General features: G+C 46.3%; 1 protein-coding gene across 1 annotated transcript; it reads right to left on the minus strand.

The window, feature by feature from the left end:
* Nucleotides 1–534: 534 nt before the first annotated feature.
* On the minus strand, nucleotides 535–26834 carry zanl (zonadhesin, like). Its single transcript, XM_070929875.1, has 53 exons — nucleotides 26761–26834; nucleotides 26213–26238; nucleotides 25700–25849; nucleotides 25308–25573; nucleotides 24267–24351; nucleotides 24035–24187; nucleotides 23731–23898; nucleotides 23550–23647; nucleotides 23385–23463; nucleotides 22382–23125; nucleotides 22118–22351; nucleotides 21739–21932; nucleotides 21440–21581; nucleotides 20789–21033; nucleotides 20406–20554; nucleotides 20102–20230; nucleotides 19719–19857; nucleotides 19404–19545; nucleotides 18768–18964; nucleotides 18464–18602; nucleotides 17502–17618; nucleotides 16858–16982; nucleotides 16047–16192; nucleotides 14746–14889; nucleotides 14263–14370; nucleotides 12520–12689; nucleotides 11880–12082; nucleotides 10817–10961; nucleotides 10358–10605; nucleotides 10074–10251; nucleotides 9167–9275; nucleotides 8830–8924; nucleotides 8453–8629; nucleotides 7870–8078; nucleotides 7621–7765; nucleotides 7414–7511; nucleotides 7178–7324; nucleotides 6819–6983; nucleotides 6547–6674; nucleotides 6132–6403; nucleotides 5837–6045; nucleotides 5077–5221; nucleotides 4705–4952; nucleotides 4485–4614; nucleotides 4179–4380; nucleotides 3245–3406; nucleotides 2853–2983; nucleotides 2433–2635; nucleotides 2208–2343; nucleotides 1717–1854; nucleotides 1445–1538; nucleotides 931–974; nucleotides 535–590 (listed from the first exon to the last, which is right to left on the minus strand). Exons 1-53 carry the CDS (start codon nucleotides 26832–26834, stop codon nucleotides 535–537), a joined length of 8580 nt encoding a protein of 2859 aa, XP_070785976.1.
* Nucleotides 26835–27967: the final 1133 nt, after the last annotated feature.

Genomic DNA, 27967 nt, shown 5'->3' on the forward strand with positions numbered 1-27967 from the left:
TTGCAAAATTGTCTATGTTCCTGTTTGTTCCCAAGTAAAAACGTGATGTACGCACCCAACAGTAACCCTCCAGTGTTGGTAGTATACGGCGATTTTGAAATCAGTCACAGTGTATTTATTCAGAGCCACCCCCCCCCCCCCCACCCCCGGTATTTGTAAAAATGTGTATAATGGTGTTTAGGATGTGTCAGTGTTTTGTTTTGTTTTTTTAAACAAAAAAACCTGAGACAAACACACATTTTCTTTTCTTTTTTTTTCTGCAAAGAATTTCATTGCAAATCCACACATATATATATATATATATATATACACACACACACACACAGATTTTCACTTTTTTGCTAATTAAACATACACATCTAACGGAAATTACATCTTCAAAAGCATAAGTTAAGAAAGCAAAACACGGGCATATATGAACAATATCTATAATATTCCCAACTCTACTCAGAAACGACGCCCTTCATGTCTTGGCTTTAGTCAGAACAGGTTGTGCATGGTGGCCTTTATTACATTCAGGTGAACAGTTTCCCATCACATAGTAGTCACTTTATCATTTCTTCGGTCGTCTATGTTTGTATATGGAACACCTAAAAGAGAAAAAAAAAAAAAAACAGGAAAAAAGTATGGATATTAGAGCTGCACTAATCACCATCGGGGAGAATTGTACAGTGAAGTTGACTTTCAGGGAAATTCCTCTCTTTGTGTTTTCCCTGTAAGTAGCAGTAAGTGTAGAATAACATTATGTTCCGCACAGTACGCTTCACTGAAAATATGCGCAATATATACATGTGCTGTGAGCTGCAAAAACCTGGCCACAACCCCCCCGCATGACTAAATGTGCACTACTCTAGTCTTAGTCCTGAGATCGGACGTCCACGTCCTATGTAGTCCCCTTGTTTCTTCATTAACAGTAATGGCGGCTCTTACTTGTTGACTTCATGCTGAGTTTCTTCTCTTCACACTTGTATTTCCTGCGGAGAGGGAGAGAGAGAGCCGAGGTGAGAGGTTTAGGCAACGCGATGGCATTGCTGCGTGCATGTGAGAGTACAGATGGGATGTTTAAATATCTAGTAGTGAAGGCTGTCAGAATAAAAGCCTCCCAGAAACCCCCAATAAGGTGATGAGTCTGTAATTTTTCTCTCACCCACTGTGAGATGACTGCTGCCTCTGAATTACATAAACTTGTGACCTGCAATGAAAATGAAACTTAACTGGTCGTATCCCTGCAGTCCAGCACAGGAGAGAAGAATTGCAACACACAAATCCATATCATTACAAATATGATACATGCATTTGGGCCTTTGTGAGAGTGTGTTTTGTCTGGACAGCAGCCGTGTCCTTAGGCTGGGGAATGTCAGTCAGGACACACACACACACACACACACACACACACACACGCATTCATGCGCATCCTTCTGCACTCAAGTGGGTCGAGACTCACCTGGCTTTGCGTCGGCAGACGCACGCGACGGTGGTCACGATGGCGATGGCGGCGACCGAGACCAGGACGGCGATCAGGATGATCCACTTGGTTTCTGTGACAAACAAGAACAACAAGCTCATTTCTATCAGGGAAAGGAAAGAAAGAAAAAGGCCATAAGGGCTTCTACGGCTCTGATAAGAAAGTGTCATCGTTTGACTCTAATCACTCGTCTGTGTTAGTTGTTTTTTTTTGTTTGTAATTCCCAGAAGAGTGGCAGTCACAGATCATACCCAGTCCTCCGGCCTGCGTCACCTCCACCTCGCAGTTTGTGCCCTCGAAGCCCTCCGCACACTGGCAGGTGTACGCGTCGCCGCCGGCCTCCCCGCACGTTCCTCCGTTCGCGCAGGGGTAACTGAGGCAGGGACTTGCTGCAACACAAAACAGTCAAGACTTTACAGCACAAGGCAACCTTACAAGAAGCTTGAAGACCAGGTGCAGGTAGCGTCTTTCACACAGACAGGCCTACAAACTCAGTATCTATAATTATGACCATTTATACTTTTAAATGTGTGCTATAGGGAAATATTTCAACCTCCAGATTTGCAAAAATGTGTACTTCTATATGAGTTCCAAGAGATGGCACAGATTTTGCCAGCATTCCTTTGTTGATGTTGATTTGACTGGTTATGAGGAGGCTAACATGGCGGAGTAGACGGTGGATGAATGGATTTCATCTTGGAGAGCTCTTCCCATACAAACACACACACACACACACACACACCTCTGTAGCAGTCCCGTTTGAGGTCGTAGACGGTGCAGACGTAACCGTCCTGGCAGGTCTTGGGTTGGCACACGGCGCCGGTGCTGGTGCATTCGCAGGACTGGGAGCAGTCGTCAGTCACGAAGGTCTCCTTCAGCTGCAGGACGGTGAGAGGGAGGACGAAATTAGATCACGCCATCACACAGCGGCACGCGCTCGATGCTGTTAACATGCTCCGGCCCTTACGGGGTAGTATCGGTTGAGGAAGGTGCAGCCGCACTGTGGGTACGGCACGCAGATTCCCTCGCTCATGACGAAGCCCGCGGCGCACTGGCACCCTTCCGCGCAGAAAGTGGTGTCGCACTCGGAGGGTGCTGCCAGGTCAGCGCAGGAGGCCGGGCAGGGTGACATGCAGGAGGAGTAGGTGCTGTTGGCATCGCAGGAGAGGACTGGGAGAGAAAGAGGGAATGTCTCAACCCTGTCCGACATGGATTTGAATTGATCTTTGATACAGGACAGAAATGAATGCATGTCCGGAACAACTGGGAAGACAATACATCAAAAGCATCCATTGCAAAACTGCTGAGAATCTCTCCATTTTCGTCACACCCATAGACCTTTTGTGTGTGTGTGTGTGTGTGTGTGTGTGTGTGTTCAGCATCTTACCACAGTCCAGCTGCTTTCTCCAGGGCCCCAGGTTGACTCCAGCCTCCTGACAGGCTGCAGCATAGGCCTCATAACTGGCACAACGCAGCGCTGCACTGCCCCGCTCAGCACACAGGTCAAACACGCAGTCACTAAAGCACACACACACACACACACACACACACACACACAGACACACACACAGACACACCGAGCGTGAGCAAAGTCCGTTATTTCATGCAGGGACAATTTGGAACAGGGGTGTGGAGTGAATCGCGTAGAGCTGCAACAATTACTCGATTAGTTGCCAACTATTTTGATAACCGATGAATCGTTTGCTGGTTCCAGCTTCTTAAATGTGAGGAGGATTAGCCCCCCCCACCACCACATACACACACACTCAGCCTACTCACTCCTGGTAGGATTTAGGCGGCAGGGTGGCATGGCAGGCGGCAAACAGTCCCTTTGACTCAGACAGCGCTCCACACTGGGCCACGCTGTTGTAGTCATCGAGCTGAGGCTGAGAGCAGTCCGATGTCTCAAATCCTGAATCTGGATCAGTCTCCACCTCTCGCCTGGATTCAGATTGTAAAAAAAAAAACACAACTTATGATGAATTATATTTGTTTGTCGAGAATTCCAGAGGGACGAACGAACGGCCCAATGTAAAATTGCAAGGACCCAGACACTTTTCTTGTATTGGTCCGGAGTGGTCGCATGATGGCTGCCTCGCGCTGCAGCAGCACTGAGGGGGAAACGTAACGTCTACATAACGTCTACGGTCCAGCGCAAGAATGCTTAATAACTGCACACCAGGTTGCAATGAAATTTGCGGAGAAAAGCCAAGGTTCCGAGATTATGATTGCCAGTGACTGTGGGAACCTTCGGACCTTTCCTCTACCACCAAATGTCCTTCCATTTAAGTCCATAACAAGGCGTCTCTGACACTTCTCTCTGACAAATTGCTGTGGATATTCACGGCCTCCAACATGAAGACCTTAACCTGTGGTGAAATATTTGAATATCAAAGTTCACTTATTCGTTTTTTTCCAAAGCTTTCAAACATATCCTAGAGCCTTCTTCGGTGAATGGAACCTCAAGAGTTATGATATCTTCCCCCGTAACTCTTGTTATCATGCGACCATGATGTGTTCCATGGGTCATGGGTGAGGAAGGCTGTGGGACATGGTCGAAAGGTGCCGAAAAAAGGTAGTAAGTAAAACCTTGAATTTAGTATTTCCGAGGTCAAGCGTGAATACCCACGCATCAAACTCACCTTTCAACCAATATCAAAATCTACACAAACCGTATTTACAGCTGAGGCATTGGCCCTGGTTGTGGTCCTACCTGTGCGCATGGACTGTGTGAGGAAGGTCGGACATCTGCAGTCCACCAGCCTGTCGGTCACTGACCCTCCAGCTTTCTCCGAACGCGTTCAGGTCTCTGACCACCGTCCCATCTGGCTTCATGTACTCATTTCTGGTGATGCCGTCGTAGTTTCCACATAACCCTCGGACAGAGTTCTTATAGGTGCTGGGCAGTATGATCTCTGAGACACAAACAGAGAGACAGAGGAGGGAAATGGATGGATTCACAAACAAGCCAGAGGAGGGCTCAGTTAGTGAGGGTGGAGGTTTCTTTCCCTTCTTTTACCTCCGCGAATGTTGCCATCAAAGCGTACAGTGAGTCCAAAGTCAGTGGTGAGCTGGACCTGCCTGGAGTTCATCGTGATGGTCAAACCGCTGACTGGACTGAGGGGGGGTGCAACACGCTCCCCATTCACCTAGAGAAGACACGATGTGATTGCAGTGTGCACCTTTCACTCGAAAGAAAAACAAACGGCGCTTTCATCAGACAAAGACAAACTACTGACCAGGACAGTCTTCTTCTGCAAAAAGCGAACATTGACGCCGTACACGTCGATGTACATCTGGTCCAGGAATGACACCCTCCTGTTCCCCCCACGTCTGATGTTCTTCCCCCTCACCACCAGGGGCGACAGGGAGCCCTGCAGGTTGTGGCCCTGGGTGAGGACGTAGGTGTAGGGACCCTGGAAGTGATGGGTGAAGCCGTCGAATGTTCGGTGGTGAGGATCCCCAGAGATGCTGCACTTGTTGAACTCTAGAGAGGACGATAACATAAATGGAGCGGTCAAAACATTAGTTGTTATACACCCATGATCGCTGAAGTAATTCTAAAATTAAGCACTTCATTTTAAGGCAGTTAAAGGCAGTGGTGGACTCACTGGTGGGTTTGCAGTAGAGGTCTCCATATTTGTCCAGGGCACACACTGAGTTGGAATCACAGCTGTGGTCCTTACACGTGATTTTGCCGCCAAGGGCACAGGTACACGAGTCGGCACATTTATCTGTCAGCCACGAGTCTCCCACCTGCATCAACCCAAGAAACAGACAACAGACAATTCGAACTCAGTGTAAGCGCAATAGAAGCATATTGTGAGTGCATGACATATATACGCCGGAAATTACATGACGCCTTTACATGAAGCAGGCTTATATTGCCGACGTGCCTTTATTCGTTTCCTCTATTTAAGAGCAAATTTGGTTTGAGACCCCACGAACGAAGCCCTCATCGCAGGTTAGCGCCTGAGTGTAAAAAAACAAAAAAACGAACCCATAAATCTGAGGGATTTTTAAAAACCCAGAAGAGCTGAAAGTATCCAACATTTTACAAGAAAAAGCATAAAGTAGTAGTAGTTTACTTGAAAAATGAATTCATATTTCATATTTAATTGGCCCCCGAATTTCATACTTCTTTTTTCAGCGTTATCTTGTTATTGTTTTTTTCTTTCTTATTCCTTTAAGTATGTTTTGAACCCTCAGGTGTATCTTCGGACGCTTGGTAGCTCCACTAAGAAAAGTCAGCTTTAATGCTTCGAATCTGCATGCGTTTCTGATTTCAGCAGCCAGGATGTTCTGCGGCTGCCACATCCTGTTCAGGCCCGTCAGCCAGCAGCAGCAGCAGCAGCAGCAGCACTCACTCACATCATGGTACTCTCCATCGGAGTCCACACAGCCACACTTGCTCAGAGGAACACACTTGTTGTCACTGAGGACGTAGCCTGCGGCACACTGGCAGCCCTCCACACAGGTGGTTGGAGGGAGGTGGCAGAAGATGGGGAAGAGGTCGGAGCAGGTGGGGGGGCAGGGGGCGGTGCAGTCTGAGTAGTAGCTGTTAGGAGGGCAGGGCAGGGCTGCGGGGAGGGAAGAAGCGTGAGAAGAGCGGAGCTGGGGTGTTTTCTTGATTTAAACTGCAGATCGGTGTGTCACGGCAACTTACGACAGAAGGTGTTGTTCCTCCAGCTGACGGTGACTCCGGCGCTTTGACAGGCCTGGGCGTACGCCTCCACATTGTCACAGAGGGTCGCCTGCATGCCGTCATACTCGCACATGTCATAGATGCAGTTACCAAGGAACGCCTCCGGGGGCACCAGAGAGTGGCAGGGCTTGAAGCGGTCGGATAGGATGACCTGCGCACACTGGGCCTCATACAGCTTCTCCTCCTCTGCGGTGCAGTTGGGGTGGACGTCCGGACGAGTGTCTGGCTGACAGCTAGAGGGGAGAAGGTTCGGATGCATGGTTAACGTCAGGCTCTGGGATGTTGCAGTTGCAGGAGAACTGACAACTATGAGATAGCCCTCAGACATTGCAGATAATCATAGTAAACCAGAGTGTAATGGCTGTAAACCACTGACCCAGGATCACTGTCTCCATCTGACTTCCAGCTGTTGCCCAGGACAATCACATCCTTGGCTGGTTTCTTGTTGGGCATCAGGTTGTCATCGGAGGAGTTGTGGTTGTAGTTGCCACACATGCCACATAGCTGGGGAGGAGGGAGGTGGAGCAGGGTCATCACATTACATAATCCAGTAAACAACAGCAAGCAACGACAACTGAATGATACAAAAAGGGGAAACCTTTGACCTGACCCTGAGATATTTGGTGGATGGACGATATACCGTCATACCTTGTTGAAGTATTCTCCAGGAACAGTGATCTCCAGGTGATGGACTCCGTCAAACTTCACCTGCAGACCAAAGTTTGTGTCCAGCAGATTGTAAGATCCGCTGGATATCACTTTGGCTCCGGCCGCGTCAATGGAAACCGGGGTTCGCACCCGCCGTCCGTTCAGCTGAGACAAGACGTGCAAAAGGCTCAAGTGAAAATACAAAGTACGAAATACAGAGGTTTAACTCGATTCTAGGCAACACCCTGTGTCGAGTGGTGGCCTTCACCCGTCTCCGTCTAACAGTTGCTGTATCCCGTCGCTGTTTTCTGCAGTTATGACCCAATACCCCTTAAACAAACTTCCAAACATTTCCTCACCAGAACTCTGCGGCTCTTTTGCAGTTCAACCACAGTGTCGCGAGGCAGGTAGACTTTGACGGAGCGAACGTAGGAGGCCTCTGGTTGGCCGCGCTCCTCGTTTTTAGCCACTATCTTGAAGGGAGTTACCTTGGTGGCGTTGCACACCTAAAAGGATTCCGGGAAAAAAAAGACATGGTTTCATTTGGTTTCAAACACGACAGACTGCGAAAAAACAGGTCGAATCCATCCCATACCTCCACCAGCGTGTAAGTGCAGGTGCCCATGAACGTGTGCATCACACCGTCAAAGGTGTAGTAGTGAGGATCTCCAGCCACGTGACACACTCCTTTACCTGAGGAGGGGGCGATGATATAATCAGTGACTGACTGAAAGGGAGTTGACGAGCAGAACCACAACAATTAGACTCAAATGACAACAAGCTGAGCTAAGCTGAGGTTTACCTGTAGAGTGGCAGTCCAGCACTCCCTCCGCAACTTTACACTCCTGTGCAGGGCTGCACTGCCAGGGCTCGCAGGTGACGTTGCGGTTGCTGTTGCACCTGCAGCGCTCCGAGCAGTCCATTTCCGTGAACCAAGTGTCTCCCACCTACACACACACACACACACACACACATATACATATTTCCTTGCGAAGAATGCCAGGGAAAGATGAAAATCATTCCCCTCGAGCGTTCCACTGAGCACACTTACCGGCCTGTACTTTCCGTCTTCATCGGTACACCCGCACTCGCCGAGTGGGACGCATTTGTCGCCACTGAGGACGAGGCCCGGGTTACAGACGCATCCCTCTACACAGGGCTGGTTGCAAGAGCCACTTGGGCCCGCAGGGTCCTGACAGCTGGGCTGGGGACAGGCGGGGCCGCACGGGTTGTAATGACTGCCTGGGGGGCATTTCAGAGCTGGAGGGAGGAGGACATTTGGGAAAGGGTGATTTGCAAAAAATACATACAATACAACATTACGGCTCTCCTGTGTCCTGTGTCCGTGTGTGAAAATACTACATACTACATACTGAGACGCAATGCATCCATGTATGTAGCATAATGTCAAACTCGTCGCGGCTGCCACTGACTCCGTAAGATACATCCTCACACACCTTAAACCCTTCCAGACTGGACGGAGCTACGCCCTCCATCCTGCTGCATAGTTCCAGTTTGTCAGGAAAACAATCAAATACTGTAACTACGGTTTTAGTAATGAACTTGGTGGTAATGACATGACACATCGCTAAGGATGCTCTTTATTTTCCACACACACACACACACAGACTTACGGCAGAAGGTGCTGTTTCTCCATGCAATGGGGGCTCCTGCAGCAGCACACATGTCCGCGTAGCTCTCTATGGCCTGGCACAGGGCCACAGTCTGGCCTCCAGTGGCACACATGTCGTACACGCAGTTGCCAAAGTATGGCTCGGGGGGCACGACGGAGTGACAGGGCTTGAAGATACCTGGGGTCGAGGTCAAAGGCACAGAGGTGTGGCGGAGGTGAGCTCGTTTTACTCAATGATCTGTAAATTGCTTGGGCATAGTAGCCTGTTGGCTACTGGCCAATGAATCGGGACACAGCAGGTGTCAGCTCTGGAAAGTGCGGCTCTCAACATGATGCACTGTTAGTGTGAATATGTGTGTGTGTGTGTGTGTGTCATACCATTGGGGTCAGTGATCATGCCGCAGCTGGTGGGCTTCTTGGCCTCCTCCTCCACCTCTTTATCACAGTCTTCCTGTCCTCCACCATTGACACAGCTGGAGAAGGGGTGGAGGAGGCAATAAAGTGACGGTTTTTGTCATACTGTATCTCTAAACATATCGGCACTGTTGAACAAGTGCAGCAGAAATGGACGTTATCCGTAAACATGAAGGAGCTGTTGAGTGTGTCTCTAATAAAGGCCTGGCGCCCTTTGCCGTTGGCGTAAATAATTTACCACTATTCACCAGTATGTTTGATTGATATCAGCGCAGTTTATGTGTTCTGTGGTGTGACTCACTCCGGCCGCGGGTCAGGAACCTGCCAGCTGTCCCCCAGGTCGTTGGTGTTAGCAGCTGTCGTTTTGTCTGGTTTCAAGTTGTCGTCTTTGGGGTTTCCATTGAAATTTCCTGCCGGGGGCAACAAACGTTAGTTACTTGCCACCGAGCGATCAGCCAACATGCTGATTCGGCTGACTTTGGTTGGCCTGGTAGTTTTGGGTTTGGAGAACTAATGTACAGTGAGGCAAACAAAGGGGAAGTCACTTTCGTCATGTTATGGAGTTGTTATAGTATGAAAGGCAACAATGCAATTAAATTAAGGGTGATGTCGTTATGGGTTTCGGCATATTTAAAAAAAGGTTGCATTTACCTCAATGAATCACTGATTTAATGCACCAACGGGCGTAATCAGACACACCCACGATGTTGCATGGCAGGTGCATGCTAGCTATGGCTAAATGCTAAATGCTAAAATGCTCATGGTGGGATTTCTCCAGCTGCGATTTCCTTCAGTGAGGTGTGCGACATTAAAAAAAAAAAGAGGATTATTATATATGATGCTTTGAGATTGGACAAGCAAGTTGAACCTGGATTGTGTAAAAACTGTGCAGTTTCTACTTTGGTTATATACTGTGTGTGATTGTGGGAGTCTATATTGTTATATCATACATCTCTGTGCTGTCTGCTATGGTGATGTTTTATTCTACTGTTGACTCTAGAAGAGGTGTCAGGCTATTTAATTGAATTCATGTTGCACCCGTTGTATTGTCCATAGACTTTTTACTTATTGTCGGCCATTTTTGTTTAATTTTTTGAGTTTTGTCCTCTTTTCTGGTCAGTTCTAGTAACTGTAGGATTATTAATCAGTTGTCGGCACAAGCACTTTTACTTCAAGAGTAAAACTAATCAATCATACTTGGTTCTTACCACACATGCCACAGAGCTGGCCATTGTAGGAGGTTGGCACGGAGACGTCAGCGTGGTGGTTGCCATCGAAACGCACCCTCAGGCCGAAGGATGTTTCCAGGACAACAAACTTGCCGCTCAAGTAGATCTGAAGTCCACTGATGGAGGTGACGGGCGGGACAACCACCGTCCCATTGACCTGAAGAACAGCGAAGGGGACGGTAGAAATGACTGGATCTAGCAGGCAGAGCTCAACCTTTAGTGCCTCAGTTGCTGTGAACGAACCAACAGGTCAGGTGACATACCTGGACTGTGCGGCCCTTGCCGAGGACGACAGTCACGCCGCTCACGTGGATCGCCACGGCCCTGACGTAGGAAACCTTCTTATTACTTCCTCTGTGCTCATTCTGGGTGTCCACGGTGAAGTAGGGCAGGTCCGAGGAGACGTTGCAGGGTTTGGTCAGGGTGTAAGAGCAGGCTCCCATATAATGGTGGGTGCGTTTGTCAAAGGTGGTGTAGTGTGGATCACCAGATACTGAGCAGAGACCATTTCCTGAACAACAGAGGGAAGAATTTAGCTGAACCGTCTAGATTCACACTGTTGCACATGCACCACGTAAGCACAATATCAGCTGAGACAGCAAAGGCTTTAAAGGCAGACCCCTCTACAACAGGACCTCAAGATCAAGTAATGAAGCAGGACCCACTTTCCTTGTGTTTTAGTGGTGGGCCTGACTGTGTGTGTGTGTGTGTGTTTAACATACCCAGAGGGCGACATTCATATTCTCCATCTTGTAGCTGGCAGCTCTCAGTGGTTGGTTTGCAGCTGCTGTTGTGACACTGGATCAAGCCTCCACTGTGACACACACACTTCTGCTCACAACCCTCCAAGTACCAGTCATCGCCCACCTGACAAACACACACACACACACAAAATACAAATTATACATTGTACCAGCAGATACAATACAGTTCATTCTGGTCTGCACAAAGATCTGACAATAAAATGTCATTGTGACAAATGTGTCTCTGCCAGCCTTTATCACATATTCTGTTTTTGCACAAATGTCCAGATCATTCCAAGCAGAAAAACTTTTTGGGGATATTTAGGCTTTTTTTTTTAGCAGGGATTCATACTTAAAACACATGTTCATGTGTGTGCCTAAATGAACCTAAAGCAATAACACAGACACACTTCCATCATTTGGTAATTAAACAAAGGCGAAGTTACCAGCGTCCCTTCAATAAACATTTATTTGAATGGAGTTTGGCAGATAAGTTGCTTTCTTCTTGCATTCAACGTTTTTTTTTTCTGCTCAACACTGCGATGTTTGTATTTCCAACACTCTTTTGTTACATTTTTTTCTGAGCAGTGAACGTCAGGACCCTGATGTGTGTGTGAGAAGGCGCTGGATGAAGGCTAGACAGGCCTTTAGCTTCAAATGATGTCATTTCAAGTAAGCTGCACAATCCAATGATTGACAGCCCTCTCCTTCACTTAGACAACATCAGTAAATATGGTGTAACGTGCCACTCTTCTGGTCCTGTTATGTAAATCAGTCAGGTTTCATTTTATATCCCAACTTCGTGTCAGATTTCGGTCATATTATTATATTTACTATGTCAGGAGGTAGAGCAGGTCGTCCTCTAGCACCTGGCGTGGCAGCTACGTCGCCATCGGTGTGTGTGAATGGGCGCTATGTAAGTGAAGTCCATTCGGCTTAAACGTCAGGTTTCATTTTATATCCCGATTTAAACCTCATCGCAAAGTGCAATTCCAATCAGTGGAATGTGATTAAAGTCAACTTCGAGGTTGTTCCCACTTACCGGGTGATAGGATCCACTGGTGTCCACGCAGCCACAGTCTTTCAGTGCCACACACTTGTCGTTGCTGAGGATGAAGCCTGGGTTACACGCACAACCCTCCACACACACATCCTCACAGCCGGGCGATCCGACCACACCCAGACACGTCTCTGGACACGAGCTCACACACAGAGAGTAGGAGCTGTTGGGAGGACAGGCCAGGGCTGCAAGACCAGAGGGATGACAGATTGAGGGAGGGGTGGACGGATGGATCAAGGAGGGGTAGGAGGAAGGAGGGTAGGGTAGAGACGAAGATAGATAAAAGGATTCATGTTGTGCTAATGTTTATCAAGTTCACCATCTTAGTTACAAAGATGTCAAATGCCAAAATTTTAATACTGACATGATGATGGCCAAAATTTAACTTGACATGAGAAGTCCACTTTGGGGATCACAGAGGTTCTTGTGGGGAACATGAATGTCTGCACCAGATTTCATGGCAATCCATCTAATAGCTGTATGAGATATTTCACTCTGGACTAAGTGACTGACCAACAGACCGTAGCCATCCCTGCGTCCATACCACTAATGTGTCTTGTGCCCTGACCAAAAGCAGAGGAGGGAATGATCCTCTTTGGAAAATAAAATACTGAAGACTTACGGCAGAAGTCTGGAGTCCTCCACTGGTGGACTTTGGCTCCAGCGCTTTGGCAGGCATCAGTGTAGGCCTGGAGCTGGTCACACAGCACATGCTGTTGGCCAACGAACTGACACATGTCATACACACAGCTCTGGAAGAACGGAGTGGGATTCACCACACTGACACACTCCCTGGAACAGAGAAAAACACTCACTCGGTTTGGGTGAGGAGAAGGCAGATGGTCCAACACACAGAAAAGACCCAAACACATGGTCTTTTCATGGGATTTAAAGAAACAAGCCAAATGTAGAATCATTTAAGTAAAATATATATTAAGCCACTCAGGTATGTGTGTGTGTTCTTGTGTTTACACTCACGGTGTGGGGTCCAACGACTTTGTGGGGACCAAAATGCTAGACCCCATAGTTAACCATTTAGTTCTAGTTCTCGGGACTCCCTGGATGTGCCTGGTAGGTCTCATTTAAAATCCCCACAAAGACAGAAAAAACAGTCTAGTTTGTGAATGTGTGTGTGTGTTGATTTTCCCCCACCAGGATTCAACTGGTATTGCAGTGTGTATATTTAAGCCAGTGAAATAGCGGGTTTTCTTGCCTTTCAGATGTTACAAAATAACTAAGGTAACACATTTCTTTTTTCGAAATATACTTTTTAAATATTATAAAATATTCTTAAACCTAAAAGTTGAGATGTTAAGCTTAAGAAAAATAAAAATAGAAAAATTTTAATAAAAGTTGAATTGTGGGTGGATTAAGATAAAATTAGAGATGCTAACTTGATGAAGCCTATTGCTAGTGTTAACTGCTTATAGATAGCTACAATTAGCTCTAGTGTTCTAGTGTCAAATTATATTCCACCATCAACTGGTTTGTTTGAGATAGGCTAATATTATAGAGAAGTCATGTTGTGTTTTGGACAGTTGTAAGCTAACTACTGTTACTGTGTGTGCGCGCGTGTGTTGAGTCCAATGCCGTTCATATGATATTCCAAGAACAAGCTATAATTGTAATCTGAAATAAGATAAATTAGTTAGATAATCTTTGTATCTTTGTAAAGATACCACAATATGCGTAAACCATCATTTGAAAATATTCAGCCTGATGTTAGTATCTACAATCACACCCTCAAACTACCCTTTGTCCACAGTATGTAATCTGACACACCCCCACCCCTCCAGATAAATAAGTGCTGACATTGCACAGAAAGGGAGTTGGCTTTCTTACGATGTCAATTTAAGATGAACAGTTAAAGGTTAATATAGTAAAGGGTATGTAAATAGATATGTTGATGAAATTTACAAGAATAATTCACTTGATAATTCACTAAGAGGGTTAACATGGAAAAAAAGGGATTGGAGGTATGTGCTCTGTCAGTGCTTTCTAGTTTTAGCAAATGAAGAACATAAAACTAAGTCAGTCATTTTACATTATGAACAAAGTTTGTGATCAGCTTGAATTCATGCTGGCTACAATGGATTCCAATAGTGACTTTTCAGGTTAAGGTATACATGTACATAAAGGATTCTAAGACTACTTAATAATTCACTTCTTTGCTGTCCATCCTTATGTTCAGTACGTTTCAAGCCCTCATATTTTTTTTAACCAACATATGGTTAAATGAACTACCTCTATATTAATAGCGATTGTTGTCACATGGCAAAAACAACTTTTAGCGCAGGTCCCTGTAAACAGTAGAACACACTGTGGTTCAACACTTCAATAATTAGAGGGGGGGAATAAAGCTCACCTGAAAGGTCCAGCAGGGTCTTTGATTTTGCCACATTTGTCTGGTTTCACCACCTCAGCCTCAACTTTGGGGTCGCAGTCTGGGTCAGGCTTGGTGCCTGGGGTGCAACTGATCAATACAACAAGGTCACAGTCCATTCCTTAAATCAACAGTCCATTCAATCTCATTTCTCCTCAAGAATTATGGCAGGAAGAATTTAGACGGTAGGTATGTAATCGAAGACATCCATGGCATTATATCTGTGTTTCACTTATGAGCACCAAGTGTGTGCTCATGGAGGGAATTGTTGGATATCTGTAAATAACGTTATAAAGAGTTCGGTCTAGACCTGCTCTACATGAAAAGCGCCCTGAGATAACTTCTGTTATGACTTGGCGCTATATAAATAAAACTGAATTGAACACACATGAGCCTAGCCACATGTAGCTTAGAATCATGATTGAATTTCCAAGGAAGCACAAAGATGACCGCGCGCAGACTCACAAGTCATCCTCGTCCTCTTCTGTCTGCCAGCTGTTCCCGAAGTCGTTGACATTCCCTACCAGAGCGCCATCTGGTTTGGTGAAGTCATTGTCTGGGTTCCCATCGTAGTCACCACAGAGACCACACATCTGGTCGTAGTAGGAGCTGGAGGGACAAAGACGAAGGGAGCACGGGATTAAGAGATGAAGAGGAATGTCGTAAGAAGACTTAAAAGGCCAAATGCTGCTTGTCCCTTTCATGGAACTCTAGAGACAAAGCGACGAAATGCAGAAATGTCTTCATCTAATACCATTAGGGCACCATCAATGGAAGATATAAAACCAAAGTATTAAGAACCTTGAGAGGATTTATCATAAATAGCAAATCTGTATGACCTTTAAACTATAGCTTGCACAGATGCCCATCTGCTTTCTTAAGCAGTTCCCATCAAATGTACCTCTGTTGAGTCAACCTATGCAGAGATTGAAGCAGTTAGATTCAGATTTAGATTTCCTCCAGACCACTATATCTTGGCTGCATTTGAAGAAATTCGTCATTTCTTTAGAAGTATTTGCGAAGGCACCCGGCCAATGTCATTTCTTCTTTTAAGGTGTGTTTCGACTGAGTGCAGAGTGGATTGTAGAGGCAGCGCGACTGTGTAAATTCAAAGAAATTTATTTACTCTGGGTGGTGCGAACTGAGGTGCAGTCCGTGAAAAAAGGCCTCGGTTACTCAAAAAAAAATTTTTATTAGCTGTCCAGTCTAAATACACTTTTAGTATTCATCATTTCAACAAAAAAGGAAAGGATCCACAGCTACATGAAATGCAAAATGATGTATATATCTCATCAGGGGCACGATCGCTTTCATACATTTCCACATGTTGTGTGATTCCAAAAACTGACAGATTATCAGTTCAATTCAGTTCCCAGATAAGTCCGATTTAGAAGCTTTTTTTCCCCCCAAATGCCACAATTTGAAATCTGCTGGATGCATTGACTGAGTTCGTGACACCACGTTGGATAGACTAAATGAGTTAGGCCTCCCATCAATTCAACTTGATCCCACTTTAGTGTTTAATTCCAACATTCTCTCATATTTCTATGTTGCTTTGTATTTTTTTTTTTCAAAACTTTTTCCAATGAAAAAAATGGAAAATGATGGACACATTTACCTTTATCACATTTATGTATATGTGTAACAATCTTCCAAACAAAAACATTTCTAAAAAAAGAAAAAGAAAAACGCACCGTCACATCAGCAGCAAACATTATCAAAACACCTGGAGAGGCGTGTCGACCTGAACAAACCTCTGTACCTACCTGGGGACTGAGATCTGGGCGTAATGGTTTCCATCCCAGCGCACCTGGAGGCCGAAAGGCGTCTGCAGGGTGATGTACTGACCGGCGAGACTGAGGGACATGAGAGGAGAGGGGGAGTGAGGGAGGGCCACCCGCAGTCCATTCACCTGCCGGGGGGGGGGGAGGAAGAAAAGACGGCATAAAAACAGCGTTAGACAACATTTAGCTCCTAACATCAACACTTTGTCACTCTTTACACAATGACCTTAAAAAAAAAACCCACTAACATTAACAATAGGTAGCATTACAATATGTATCACTATTGTAGTACCTTTTATTTATTTATTATTCATCTGGCATTAACTAAGTGTAAAAAAAAACCCAAACACAGATCATAAGACACACGGATAAAAACCCAGCACACAGGGATTTAGATCTTTGTAGGGTAAGACATGGAGGAAACCTGTTTGATCTCTGGATGGATCAAACAGATGAGTACAGGAGAAGATTGGGGGTGTGTGTGTGTGCATAGATTTCTGGGATTAAGGTATTAAAAAGAGATAAAAGTCAAGGATATCAAATAAAAAGGCTGAGAGAACAAGGAACAGGCTTTGAGTTGCAATTTCACTAAACCAGAAGATTAAGATTGATATAGAGAGAGTGATACAGCTGGTACGTCAGTGTGTGTGTGTGTGTGTGTGTGTGTGTGTGTGTGTGTGTGGCACATGTATATGCACATGTTTTGCCCGGTCATCCCCTTGTGACACTAAAAGCTTGTAAATGTATCTGCATTTGTAGACACGCGACCAACGAATGGTTGGTCCGTACTGACCAGCGTCTTCCTGGCCTTCATCAGAGTCACGGTGACTCCGTTCACGGTGACGTAGAGCTTCCTCAGGTAAGACACACCTGACACTCCCCTCTCCTCATTCTTCCCCTCCACTGAGAACCAAGGACCTGCGCAGGGGATATATTGTTATCAGATCTCAAAAGTCCAGCATGGCTTGGCCGATACCAGGTTGTCCTACTTTAGCGGGTGTGGGCTAATGCTTTCAGGCAAAAAAAAAAAATGTTTTGCATAAGTCAGTTGGCCAGTAAGCCGACTTCTGTCGCAATCAGCATTCATTACGCAAAACAGTCCATTGTCTGCTTTTTGCAGCAACCATGTTTCTTAAACATCGTGTCAATTCAAATCATACGTTTATCACGCGTAAAATGTCCAAAAACCACATGTGCCTACGTGAGAGAATTGTGTCTCTGTTGGAAATGTGTAAAAAGTCTGATGAGTTATCAGAAATACTTTGGACAAAAGACTACTGTGATTATTTTAACTTATTGTGTCGTTGTAGTGCCCCCTCCTGGTGTAAAGGCAACAAACTGTGGTTGCGACAGGACAATGGCAATGCAGTTGTGGCAGATTGTTGGAAATCTGTTGGGGTGCAATTAAAAATGAAAGACGCCTCTAAATGTCCAAACCTGTGTTGTTCTTGCAGGTTCTGGCCAGCGTGTAGGTGCACGTGCCCATGAAGCTGAAGAACTTCTTGTCAAACGTGTTGTAGTGCGGATCTCCAGACACCACACAGTCCTGGGAGCCTGAGAGAGAGAGGAGAGCCTCAGCTTTTTGTTTAAACACTGGCTGCGGGCAGAATGCTTTCCTAAACTCTCAATAACGCAGTGACTTCAGACTGATATTTCACGTTGACAGAACCGTTGGTTCATTCCATAAGATTACAGCAAAACGAATGCTGTGGAAGACAAACAAAGTCTCAGGAAGATTCAAAGATATGTTAGGGAGATCAATAGGCTTCATCATGTTGATGAATATTACTGTTAGTGAAAGCAGGTCCACCAGCTTCCATTGCTAAATCAAATTTCTCATGTCTGTCCAAAATCTAAGCTACAAGCATATTTTAAGAAAGAAAAAGAAGACTGGTTAGAAGTACAAAAACCTCATTTGTTCTATCTTTTTTCTATGTGTGTGGCCTAACAGACAGGTTTCCCATAAGCCCAAGACCTTTGCAGGTTAAACATCACCAACTTGACAGACCAAGGTCGGCTGAGTGGCCACTGCTAGTTCAGACATGGCTATAACGATGGCAGGAGAGGGAGGCCTGACTCATGGTTTAGAAGATACTTGGAAAAGGGATAGTAAACCCTTGGAACACATTTCAGTGTTTCACAAAAACTGATCAAAGAAACCCTCAATGCGGGAGACTGATGCCACTTTCAGGCTGTGCCATTAGCTTCTGGACTTTGGCGCCATGTAAAAATAGCAATAGCAGTAACACTGTTGCTCCCTGGTTGGGATTTTGGTTGTTTGAAATTTAAACGGAATCGTCCATGCAATCAAAAGGGAGTGCAGAATAATTCATCTCCAGCTCAGTTACCGCTTGGCAAGTATTGCAGGGGAGGGGGGGGGGGGGGGGGTGTAAACTTACCTGTGGGATAGCAGCCCAGCTCTCCATCCTGGAGTTTACACTCGTGCATTGGGGGGCATTCAGAGGCCACACAGGTAATGAAGGGAGCGTCGCACGTGCACTTCAGCTTACAGTCCTCCACATAAAACTCCTCTCCAGGCTGACACACACACACATACACATTTGAACTGCGTTAGCTGGAGGGAGCTTAAATCAAAGGTTGTCTTGATCCTAGTGAGGACTCTTATTGACATAAAAACCCCTAAAAGCCCCCACTACTACTACTACTATCCCCCGGTGGCTGATCAGACCAAGTATACAGTACCTCATAATACTGGCCGTTGGTGTGTTTGCATCCACACAAACTCTTCTTGACACACTTGCCGGCACTCAGGACGTAGCCGGGATCACACACGCAGGACTCAGAGCAGGGCCCACCGCAGTTGGGGGGTTTCCCAGAACACGTCTCCTGACAGGGGGCTGCACAGGGCTCATAGTGGCTGTTGGGGGGGCAGGTCAGAGCTAAGGGGAGGATGGGAGGCTGAGGTTAGTGATACTCAAGCATCTCAGAATCACTCCGAGGAATCGTGCTGAAAGTCATCCTAGGACAGGTCTCGCATAGCCAGATCTCCAGGAGAAAGGTCCATCTCTCTCACGGAATCGCTCTGCTTGAACGCCATATCCTGGTGACCCCCAATAATTCAGGACACCTGTGGAGCTCTCCTACATTTTGGCTGAGATAGGAGTCATGTTTAAAGTTGAAGTTGATCATCTGTACTTGTAGTCCTAAAAGTAATGCCACATTTGTATCACTGAGAATTTTTGGGAGTGATCGGACCAGATCAAATAAGAAACCTTACTGGCCCTTGGAAATCAGCTCCCTAGTTGCTTCCGCCTTACACTCCCTATATTCCTTCATGCACTCATCGTTTCTCCATCCATTCGTTCACCCAACACTCACGGCAGAAGGTGTCATTCCTCCAGGGCCCGATGTTGACCCCGCGGTCCTGGCACTCGTTGACGTAGGCTTCGATGGCTTCACACAGAATGGGCTTGGCTCCGTCCAACTCACACAGGTCAAAGACACAGTCCCTGAAGTAGTTCTATAGACGCACACACACCGTTCGTTGAATCACAAAGCTTTTTCAATTCTGTCTCTTCATCTTAAATCTAAAATTTTGATTTCTTTCTCCCTCTGTTTTGGCTTCTTCGCTGCTTCAGACTCTTATCTGGCGAGGAAGACAAGACCAGCGCTAACATTAACTCAATAACTTACATTGGGGTTGACTCTGGGGTGGCAGACAGCAAAGGGACCCTTCTTGTCCAGCAGGATACCGCAGTATCCAGAGCTCTCATACAGTTCCTGGTTTTCTTCATCACACCCAGGTACGGTGGTGTTGGGTTTCGTATTACACCTGTCAACACAGACAGTCAGTTAGAGAAGCTTTGTGTGTGTTGGTTGGTTAGTTTTTTTGTCCTCAGTAATTACAATGAAAGGATAATTGATCTTTTTCTTTAGTATGGAGACCTAAGTGTTCAATATTAAATAAATCAAATATACATTGTAAAATAATTATAAATAAATTTGATTGGTGGAGTCAGAAGTCCTCAAAGTGTGTACGTGGGTGTCTGCAGAAACATGGATGTATGCTCGCTCACTCTGGATCAGTGTTCCAGCTGTGTCCAAAGTCATTAGCGCTGCTGGTCAACGATCCATCCGGTTTACGAAAGTCATCTCTGGCATCTTCATCGTAATCTCCACACAGTCCGCACAGCGTCTCCTGATAGCTGCAGATTACAAGAAAATCTGTAAATTGGCGATTTGCGGAGGTGAGAACAACAATTGTCTGCGAGTTCGTGACTTGGTTTCGTTCCAACCAAGTACCAGTGTTTTTACTGATTATCTGAGCTGAAGTTCAACATCATTCCAAAACTTTCCATTAGAAGTAGGATTCTGTCTCACTCTTTGATCACTTTGATGTCCATGAAGTGGTTTCCATCATAGCGAACAGTCACGCCAAAGTCCATGGACACCGTGTAGTGCTTTCCTGACTTGAACACAGAGACTCCAGGGACTGGAGAAACTGGCAGGTTTACATTGGTCCCATTCACCTGTATGGGGAAAGCAGAAATGCAAATAACAGAGTGAGTGATGACTGAGTCAATTATTAAAAGCTCTCTATGTGTAAAAGTTACAATGGCATTAGTATCTGAAAAGGTGCATTTTCTGCAGAGAGTGTAAGTGATTCCCGAACAACAGCTCTTGTAGATATGTCGTAGATCTCACAATAGTATGATTGTTGTCACCCTGCGGCCACCGTTTTTGTTCCTCCCTTCATTTCTTACCTGCACAGTGCCCCCTTTGAGGATGGAGATCTTCACCATGCGTACATATACATGCACGGCCTTCACATAGGAGATGGTGGGCCTGTTGTAGCGATGTTCATTGTCGGCATGGACCTCAAAGTATGGCAGAGATGTTTCATTGCAGGGTGCAGACATCAAATAGCTGCAGTTGCCCATGAAATTGTACTTGCGTTTGTCAAAGGTGGTGTAGTGGGGATCACCCGACGCTATGCATGTGGATGTACCTAAGGGAATAACAAATGAGAAACTGTATGTTAGCAGTTATTTTGTTGGTCTGACCAGTAATTTAAAGATTCTATTTATCTAACAACATTAGCTAACACTAGCCACCTATAGCTCCTGGTTACACCAAGCTAAATATGGCTGTAGCAAATTATTTTTGCAAGGTGCTGCAATTAATGTATCTCACCACTAGAAGCGAACGAGCAAGCAATAGCTACCTCACTAGTTCGCATTTACCACTCTAGTTGACTCACCACTCTCTCTGAATACAGGCTTTGAGTGTGGCTGTTCTAAAAACGTTTGCCATCCGATGGGGTTGGATATGACACATTGTTTGAACTAGATCGTTTTGAGCTGCTAGTACCAGTTCTTGTACCAAATCCTTGAGAATTTACCAGACAATATTACCTTTAGGATAGCAGCCTGCAACACCATTAACCTCGCGACACTCTTCAGTGGGGTCACAGGAGTTATCAACACATTCCAGAGTATAGTTCCCTGCACAACGACACAGCTTTGAGCAGCCGTCTCCAAATACGATCTCGCCAGGCTGAAACAAAGTTGAACAAAGGATCAATAGTGGCAGGGTGTACTGTATGTCACTAGAATTACATTGTACAACCTTCTTTTCTGTTATTGTCTTGCCATTACATCTCTGCACTAAGCAGGAATTTATTCCCATCTGAATATTTACTAGGATATCTGACCTCATAATAGTTATTCTGGTCATCCAGACAGCCACATTTCTCCAGTGGCACACAGCGGCTTCCCTTGAAGACAAACCCTGGTTTGCAGAAGCAGCCACTGATACAGGAGCCAGAACAGTTGGTGGAGGGTTTCATACAGGTGGGGATACAAGCTGGACCACAGTCTATATACTCTGCATCAGGAGGACATGGTTCTGTGCAGCAGAAAGCAAAGCAATTGGTTGGTGAAAAATTGAGAAAAGAAATATGAGAAAGAAATTGGAAAACAAACCCAAAGGACATGTCATACTTGGTGGCTTGGGTGTTGTTGGTCCAGGAGTTAGTGGTTTAGGTGTAGTTGGTCTAGGAGTTGATGGCTTTGGTGTAGTTGATCCAGGACTTGTTGGTTTAGGTGTAGCTGGTCCAGGAGTTGTTGGTTTGGGTGTATTTGGTCCAGGAGTTGTTGTTTTAGGTGTAGATGGATTGGGAGTTGTTGGTTTTGGTGTAGTTGGTCTGGGAGTTGTTGGTTTGGGTGTAGCTGGTCCAGGGGTTGTAGGTTTAGGTGTTGATGGACTGGGAGTTGTTGGTTTAGGTGTGGTTGGTCCGGGATATGTTGGTTTAGGCGTAGAGGGGCCTGGTGTTGCTGGTGTTGGTGTAGTCGGACCAGCAGTTGTTGGTATTGGTGTAGTTGGTCCGGGAGTTGTTGGTTTGGGTGTAGTTGATCCAGGAGTTGTAGGTTTAGGTGTTGATGGACTGGGAGTTGTTGGTTTAGGTGTAGTCGGGACTAGAGTTGATGGTTTAGGTGTGGTTGGTCTGGGAGTTGTTGGTTTAGGCGTAGGGGGGCCTGGTGTTGTTGGTTTTGGTGTAGTTGGTCCAGGAGTTGTTGGTTTGGGTGTATTTGGTCCAGGAGTTGTTGTTTTAGGTGTAGATGGATTGGGAGTTGTTGGTTTTGGTGTAGTTGGTCTGGGAGTTGTTGGTTTGGGTGTAGCTGGTCCAGGGGTTGTAGGTTTAGATGTAGATGGATTGGGAGTTGTTGGTTTTGGTGTAGTTGGTCCAAGAGTTGTTGGTTTGGGTGTAGCTGGTCCAGGAGTTGTAGGTTTAGGCGTAGAGGGCCCTGGTGTTGCTGGTGTGGGTGTAGTCGGACCAGCAGTTGTTGGTATTGGTTTAGTTGGTCCAGGAGTTGTTGGTTTGGGTGTAGTTGATCCAGGAGTTATAGGTTTAGGTGTGGTTGGTCTGGGAGTTGTTGGTTTAGGCGTAGAGGGGCCTGGTGTTGTTGGTTTTGGTGTAGTTGGTCCAGCAGTTGTTGGTTTAGGCGTGGTTGGTCTGGGAGTGGTTGGTTTAGGCGTAGTTGGTCCAACAGTTGTTGGTCTTGGAGTTGTTACCGGTGGTAGAGGAGTTGTTGGCTGAGCTATAAACAAACGATAAATAGTTTTGTTTTCATGAAGACATCTATAGTGCGTTATGGGGGCATTCCTAATGAATTATATTATGCTTCATCATTGAGTGTAGTCATAAATCATTATGAAGGGACTATAATTTACTATGAATGCCCCCATAACGCACTATAACCTTCTTCATAGAAAGTGTCACCTCGTTTCTCATGAAAAGGTCTGTCATTGACACAGCATGCACATAAGTAACTTGAATTTCCTCGGTCAGATGCTCACCTTTGCAGGCCATGACACACACAGCATCAACAGCGATATCCGTCTGAGGAGTTTCTCCAAAGGTACCCACAATCACAAACTGAAACACATAGAAACGGGGCAAAAGAAGTTCATGTAAACCTATACGCACACACATACAGAGACACACAGAGTTCTAGTGTTTACCTGAATGGCAGCAGTTCCCAGGTAGCGGACCTCTGCAGGCTTCCAGCTTTGACCCTGGTTCCCCCTGACAGCGAAGAGAGCAGGCCCAAGTCCTCCACCTGGCGTACAGAAAAACAAATTCAAGCCAAACGAAAACGTCCACGCTGTCTGCGCCAACATTCTGGTAAATTTAGTCTTTTACCTGTGGCGACGGTGTGGACGCTGAGCTCCATGGTGGTGCTGGTGCCGTACAGGTAGTAGTGGAAGGTGAGGTCCAGACACCCAGAGGAGGGGGTTATTAGAGGACTTCTGATCTGAGCCTTGACTCCAGGGACAGCCTCTAAAGAATCCAACAGCATGTAGGCCCCCACTGCGTGTGAAAGAGTCAAAACAAACGATAAACCAGTCCAGGGGCGTGCCCGGCCTCTCGCCCAGTGCCAGCTGGGATCGGCTGCAGTCCCTTTCGCTGCTCTAAAAATAATGTGCATACATTTAACACCACTTACATCCGGGTTTGGAGAAGTCATCATCAGGTCCGGTGCCTTCAGTGTTCGTTGCCCCGAGCCACTGATCAAAGCCGAACACATCCGGGTTTTCAGTTTGAGTCGTCCACCCACACAGGTCACCAAGAACGTCGAAATCACAGCCAGAAACACACGCTGTGGACCAAATATTTAGACAATCAATGATACTGCAATATGTCTTTGTGTGTGTGTGTGTGTGTGTGTGTAAACTCACATGGGCATGCCCCTTCAGTGATGACAATGTTGTCCAGAGCTGAGTCACAAGAAGCAGTCGTGCCTCTCTGAGCCTCAAACGCAACCTATAGACACGTAGAGGAAACGTGGATCACCCTACGTGATAATCTGAAGAAAGCAGTTCTGTAGCTCATTTAGCTCAACCTCGTAGTTTTTCTTTCACGGTGTCATAAGTGCGTTCCCATCCACTTGTTTTTATGCGCAGATTGTGTATAAAATAACCTGAGGGGGGGGGGGGGGGGGGGATGCAGGAAATCCAAAGAAGTCACTTGGCTGTGGTGGAAAAGTTGGTGTATCGATGGAATACAGTACGTGCAAAGGATCAAAATCAACCAACACTAACTGCATGTAGATAGAAAATAACAGCTCCGATTTATCGATCAGGGTGGGACTCGGTGTGTCTTCGGCTGCCGGAGACTTCATGAAAGAGCGTTACCGAGGATCTGTCCTCACGTTTGTCTCGACCTCAGCATCATTTCTACACTTTTGCGTTTCCCCTCTTGACGCTCAGATTGTTTTACAGCTCTTACGGAAACAATCTGTTTACTGCGAGGGTGTGAGGAGATGAGAGCTGTTGTAAAAGAATCTGTACAGTACGTCTGTGTCTTTTTAATGACCTACAGTTACAGTTACAGCTATTGTATTCATATTGAATCAGAACCCGTACAACACTACACGAGCTAAAGATATTTGGCAGTCTGGTCCGTCTTATTTGAGATGAAATTCATCCAAATCTGAACGCTTGGATGCTGCAAATGCTGCCGTAAACATTCTCCCTCATATCTCATGCAACGTGTCCAATCTTTGTAAAAGGTCATCGTGTAATAAAACGTGAATGGGCGATTGCGCACACTACTGTCAGTAGACGCCATCGGGTGTAAGAACTTGGCCGAGATTTAACTCATGGTGAATTCTGAACAAACCACTTTTGCCAAATTGCCAGACTGGATCCCAGGTGCCGTTTTGCTGCTCTCGGCTTTTAAGTCCTCACTTTCATCCACAGTGACCTGCCAACACTCACAGTGACGCTCTGACTGCCGGGCTTGGACACGGTGACGGAGCCCTTCAGCCAGGACGGACTCTGGATTCCGGTCTTCTTCCAGACCTCCTCCTCAGCGCCGGGCCTCTTGGCCAGGACCCTCAGCACGTTCCCACTGTCCGAGCCGTACATGTAGTAGCGAAACTGGACGCAGATCTGAGAGGATGCTGAGGAGAGAGCCGGGCTCAGCAGACGGGCCCTCTGTCCGTTAGACACGTTGTCACACTCATGGTAGATGTAGAAGCCGTCTGCAGACAGATTGAGACAGAAGGAAGACATGTGGAATTCAGTGTTTCCATCCTCGGATTCTAAATGAACCTCGGTCATAACTCGGTTGCCAATTAGGTGATTGTACAGAAATGCAATATACTGACTTCCATTGGGGTAGTCTCCGCTGGGGCCAGTGCCAGGTGTTGGGGTTGGACCTTTGTGTCTCGTCCAGTCACTGTTGTCTGTGTTGTCCTGACTGAACCGGCAGAACGGTTCGCTGTCCCGGTTAAAGTCACAGGAGGTCAGCACCGCCGCTGGAGACACACGAACACAACACGTTAGACACGTGGATACTGTAGAGGCCAAGTGGGCCGACGGAGGCAATGCTGATCGCTGCGAGTGTGTTCGCTGCGTGTGCAACACATTGGTGCATCGTGAACGTGTCTGTCATGGATGGTGAAGATAAGGAGCTGTAAAGGAGGTGAAAGTCCACATCCACCCCAAGGACGGCGCGGTGGGAGCAGCGGGTCACATGCTGCGCTGTCTCAGCCCGTCCGCGCTTACATTGGTCGACATGTCGACTGGGGGGGGAGCCGGGGATCGAACCGCCGGCCCGCTGTGTATGAAGTGTATGCATTTGTGCTGAAGAATTGAGCGGATGATTAAAACCAACCTACCATCTTGTCTTTGTGCTTTCCGCAGGCTGCAAAACAGAGAAAGACACAGGGATAGATTCAGGTTGAAGTTTGGGTAAAAGGTTCCATCAGCTTGTTTCCCTTAAAAAACATTGATATCAAGAAACGCCTCCACGGTTATATGTAAGCCAGGTCTGCGTTAACGACAGTAATGACATTATACACACGATATATAATGATAGGAGTATTAGATTAAGTATGATATGGCCTGGTACAACAGTCCCCATAAACTCACAATTACTTAAGGCAATCTCTATAAGGATTTCATAAGAAATCACATTGATACCACAAAAAAAAAAGCCTCCTTGTGACTTTGCAAATCATCCACATGAATCAATCAGGCAGCAACACTCATGCTGACATTCGCCAATTAGCGGAATAATGCAGGGCCGTAGCCAGGATTTCTGAAACACTGAGGCCACGAGTCCGAGTGAGCCCCAATGCCCTACCTCCCAACGTATAGACAATACAGTAAAATGGATGGATGTTGTCATTTTTTTGGGGGGGGGGGGGGGGGGGGGGTGGCTCACCTGTGCTGTGCCTGTCCTCCTGCTCCGCAGCCACACATCCATAGGAGCAGAATTACGAACTTTAATGTATCCATGGCTAACTGTTAGTTAGCAGCAGAATAAGACAGAGGGACAGAGCAGAGGGCTTTATACAGAGGGCTAGGATGGTCAGGGGGTGGTGGGTGGCTGGGTGGGAGGGATTGGGGGGGGGGGGGGGGGGGGTGCTACATTACTTGTGTAAATGAGTAACCGTGAGCGATAGGGACAGGGCGTGTTCTCTCTCTCGTTGGCCGTGAGTCTGTAGGTGTGCATGTATGTGCGCCTTTTGACCTCCCAGCAGTTCAAGTGGTGGGTGGGGATGTCCATCACACGCCATATTACAAATATGAACCTGTACTGCGCGACATTATGGAGCTTATTGTGTAATAAACGCAATACTTTGATCACATGGACGCACCTTTCTTCGGCATGTACTGTATATTGGCATGTGTGTGGAAAAAAAGGCTTATATAGATACATATATATATATACATATTCAGCTTGACAATTGGGGCCGATCCAGTGGCTGCATATTTTTGAATAACCCCAGCCCCCCGCTTAAATAAAGGCAACAAAGTTACTTGTTGTTACAGTTACTTTTGGTCCAGTCCTTTCTAACTTTACCTGGGCCCCGCCCCTTCTCCACCATCTCTGCTAAGTGGTGACATGGCATGGATAAATAGTGGAGCGGAGCAACATGGACAAGTGGTTGATCTTTCAATGATCTCTGACTGACCGTGGCCATTGAGAACTTTATTAACTCATGGTTGGGTAAGAAAGTTGTGTGATCGCACTGAATTGAGATGAATCAAATTACCGCACACCAGCCATTAAACCTGGGACCCTGAGGGCCCAGTTGGTAATCCAGACTGGAGTGCAGCCATTATTTGAACATAAGGGCGTGTATGAAGAGCTTTCTCCGTCTGCCCCACTGCAAGAATGTTCTGATCCTGAGAGCTTCTCTGGAGGTATCGCCTTTCTTTGAGTCACACGGGTGTAATGAAAGGCAAACAGTCACACTCGTGTCCTCTCTTATGTTTGAAGTGCTTTTGATTATGCTGGAATTTCTTCTTATAGTGAATCTTACAGTGAAACTGTAAGACAGACATATATATATATGCGCAGCGTGACAAGGACAACCGACGATGAATCATTTTACATCACTTTCGTTCAGACCTTCCCTGGGTGT

The sequence above is a fragment of the Enoplosus armatus genome, chromosome 23 (genome assembly GCF_043641665.1).
Source record: "Enoplosus armatus isolate fEnoArm2 chromosome 23, fEnoArm2.hap1, whole genome shotgun sequence".
In the NCBI taxonomy this organism is placed as follows: domain Eukaryota; kingdom Metazoa; phylum Chordata; class Actinopteri; order Centrarchiformes; family Enoplosidae; genus Enoplosus; species Enoplosus armatus.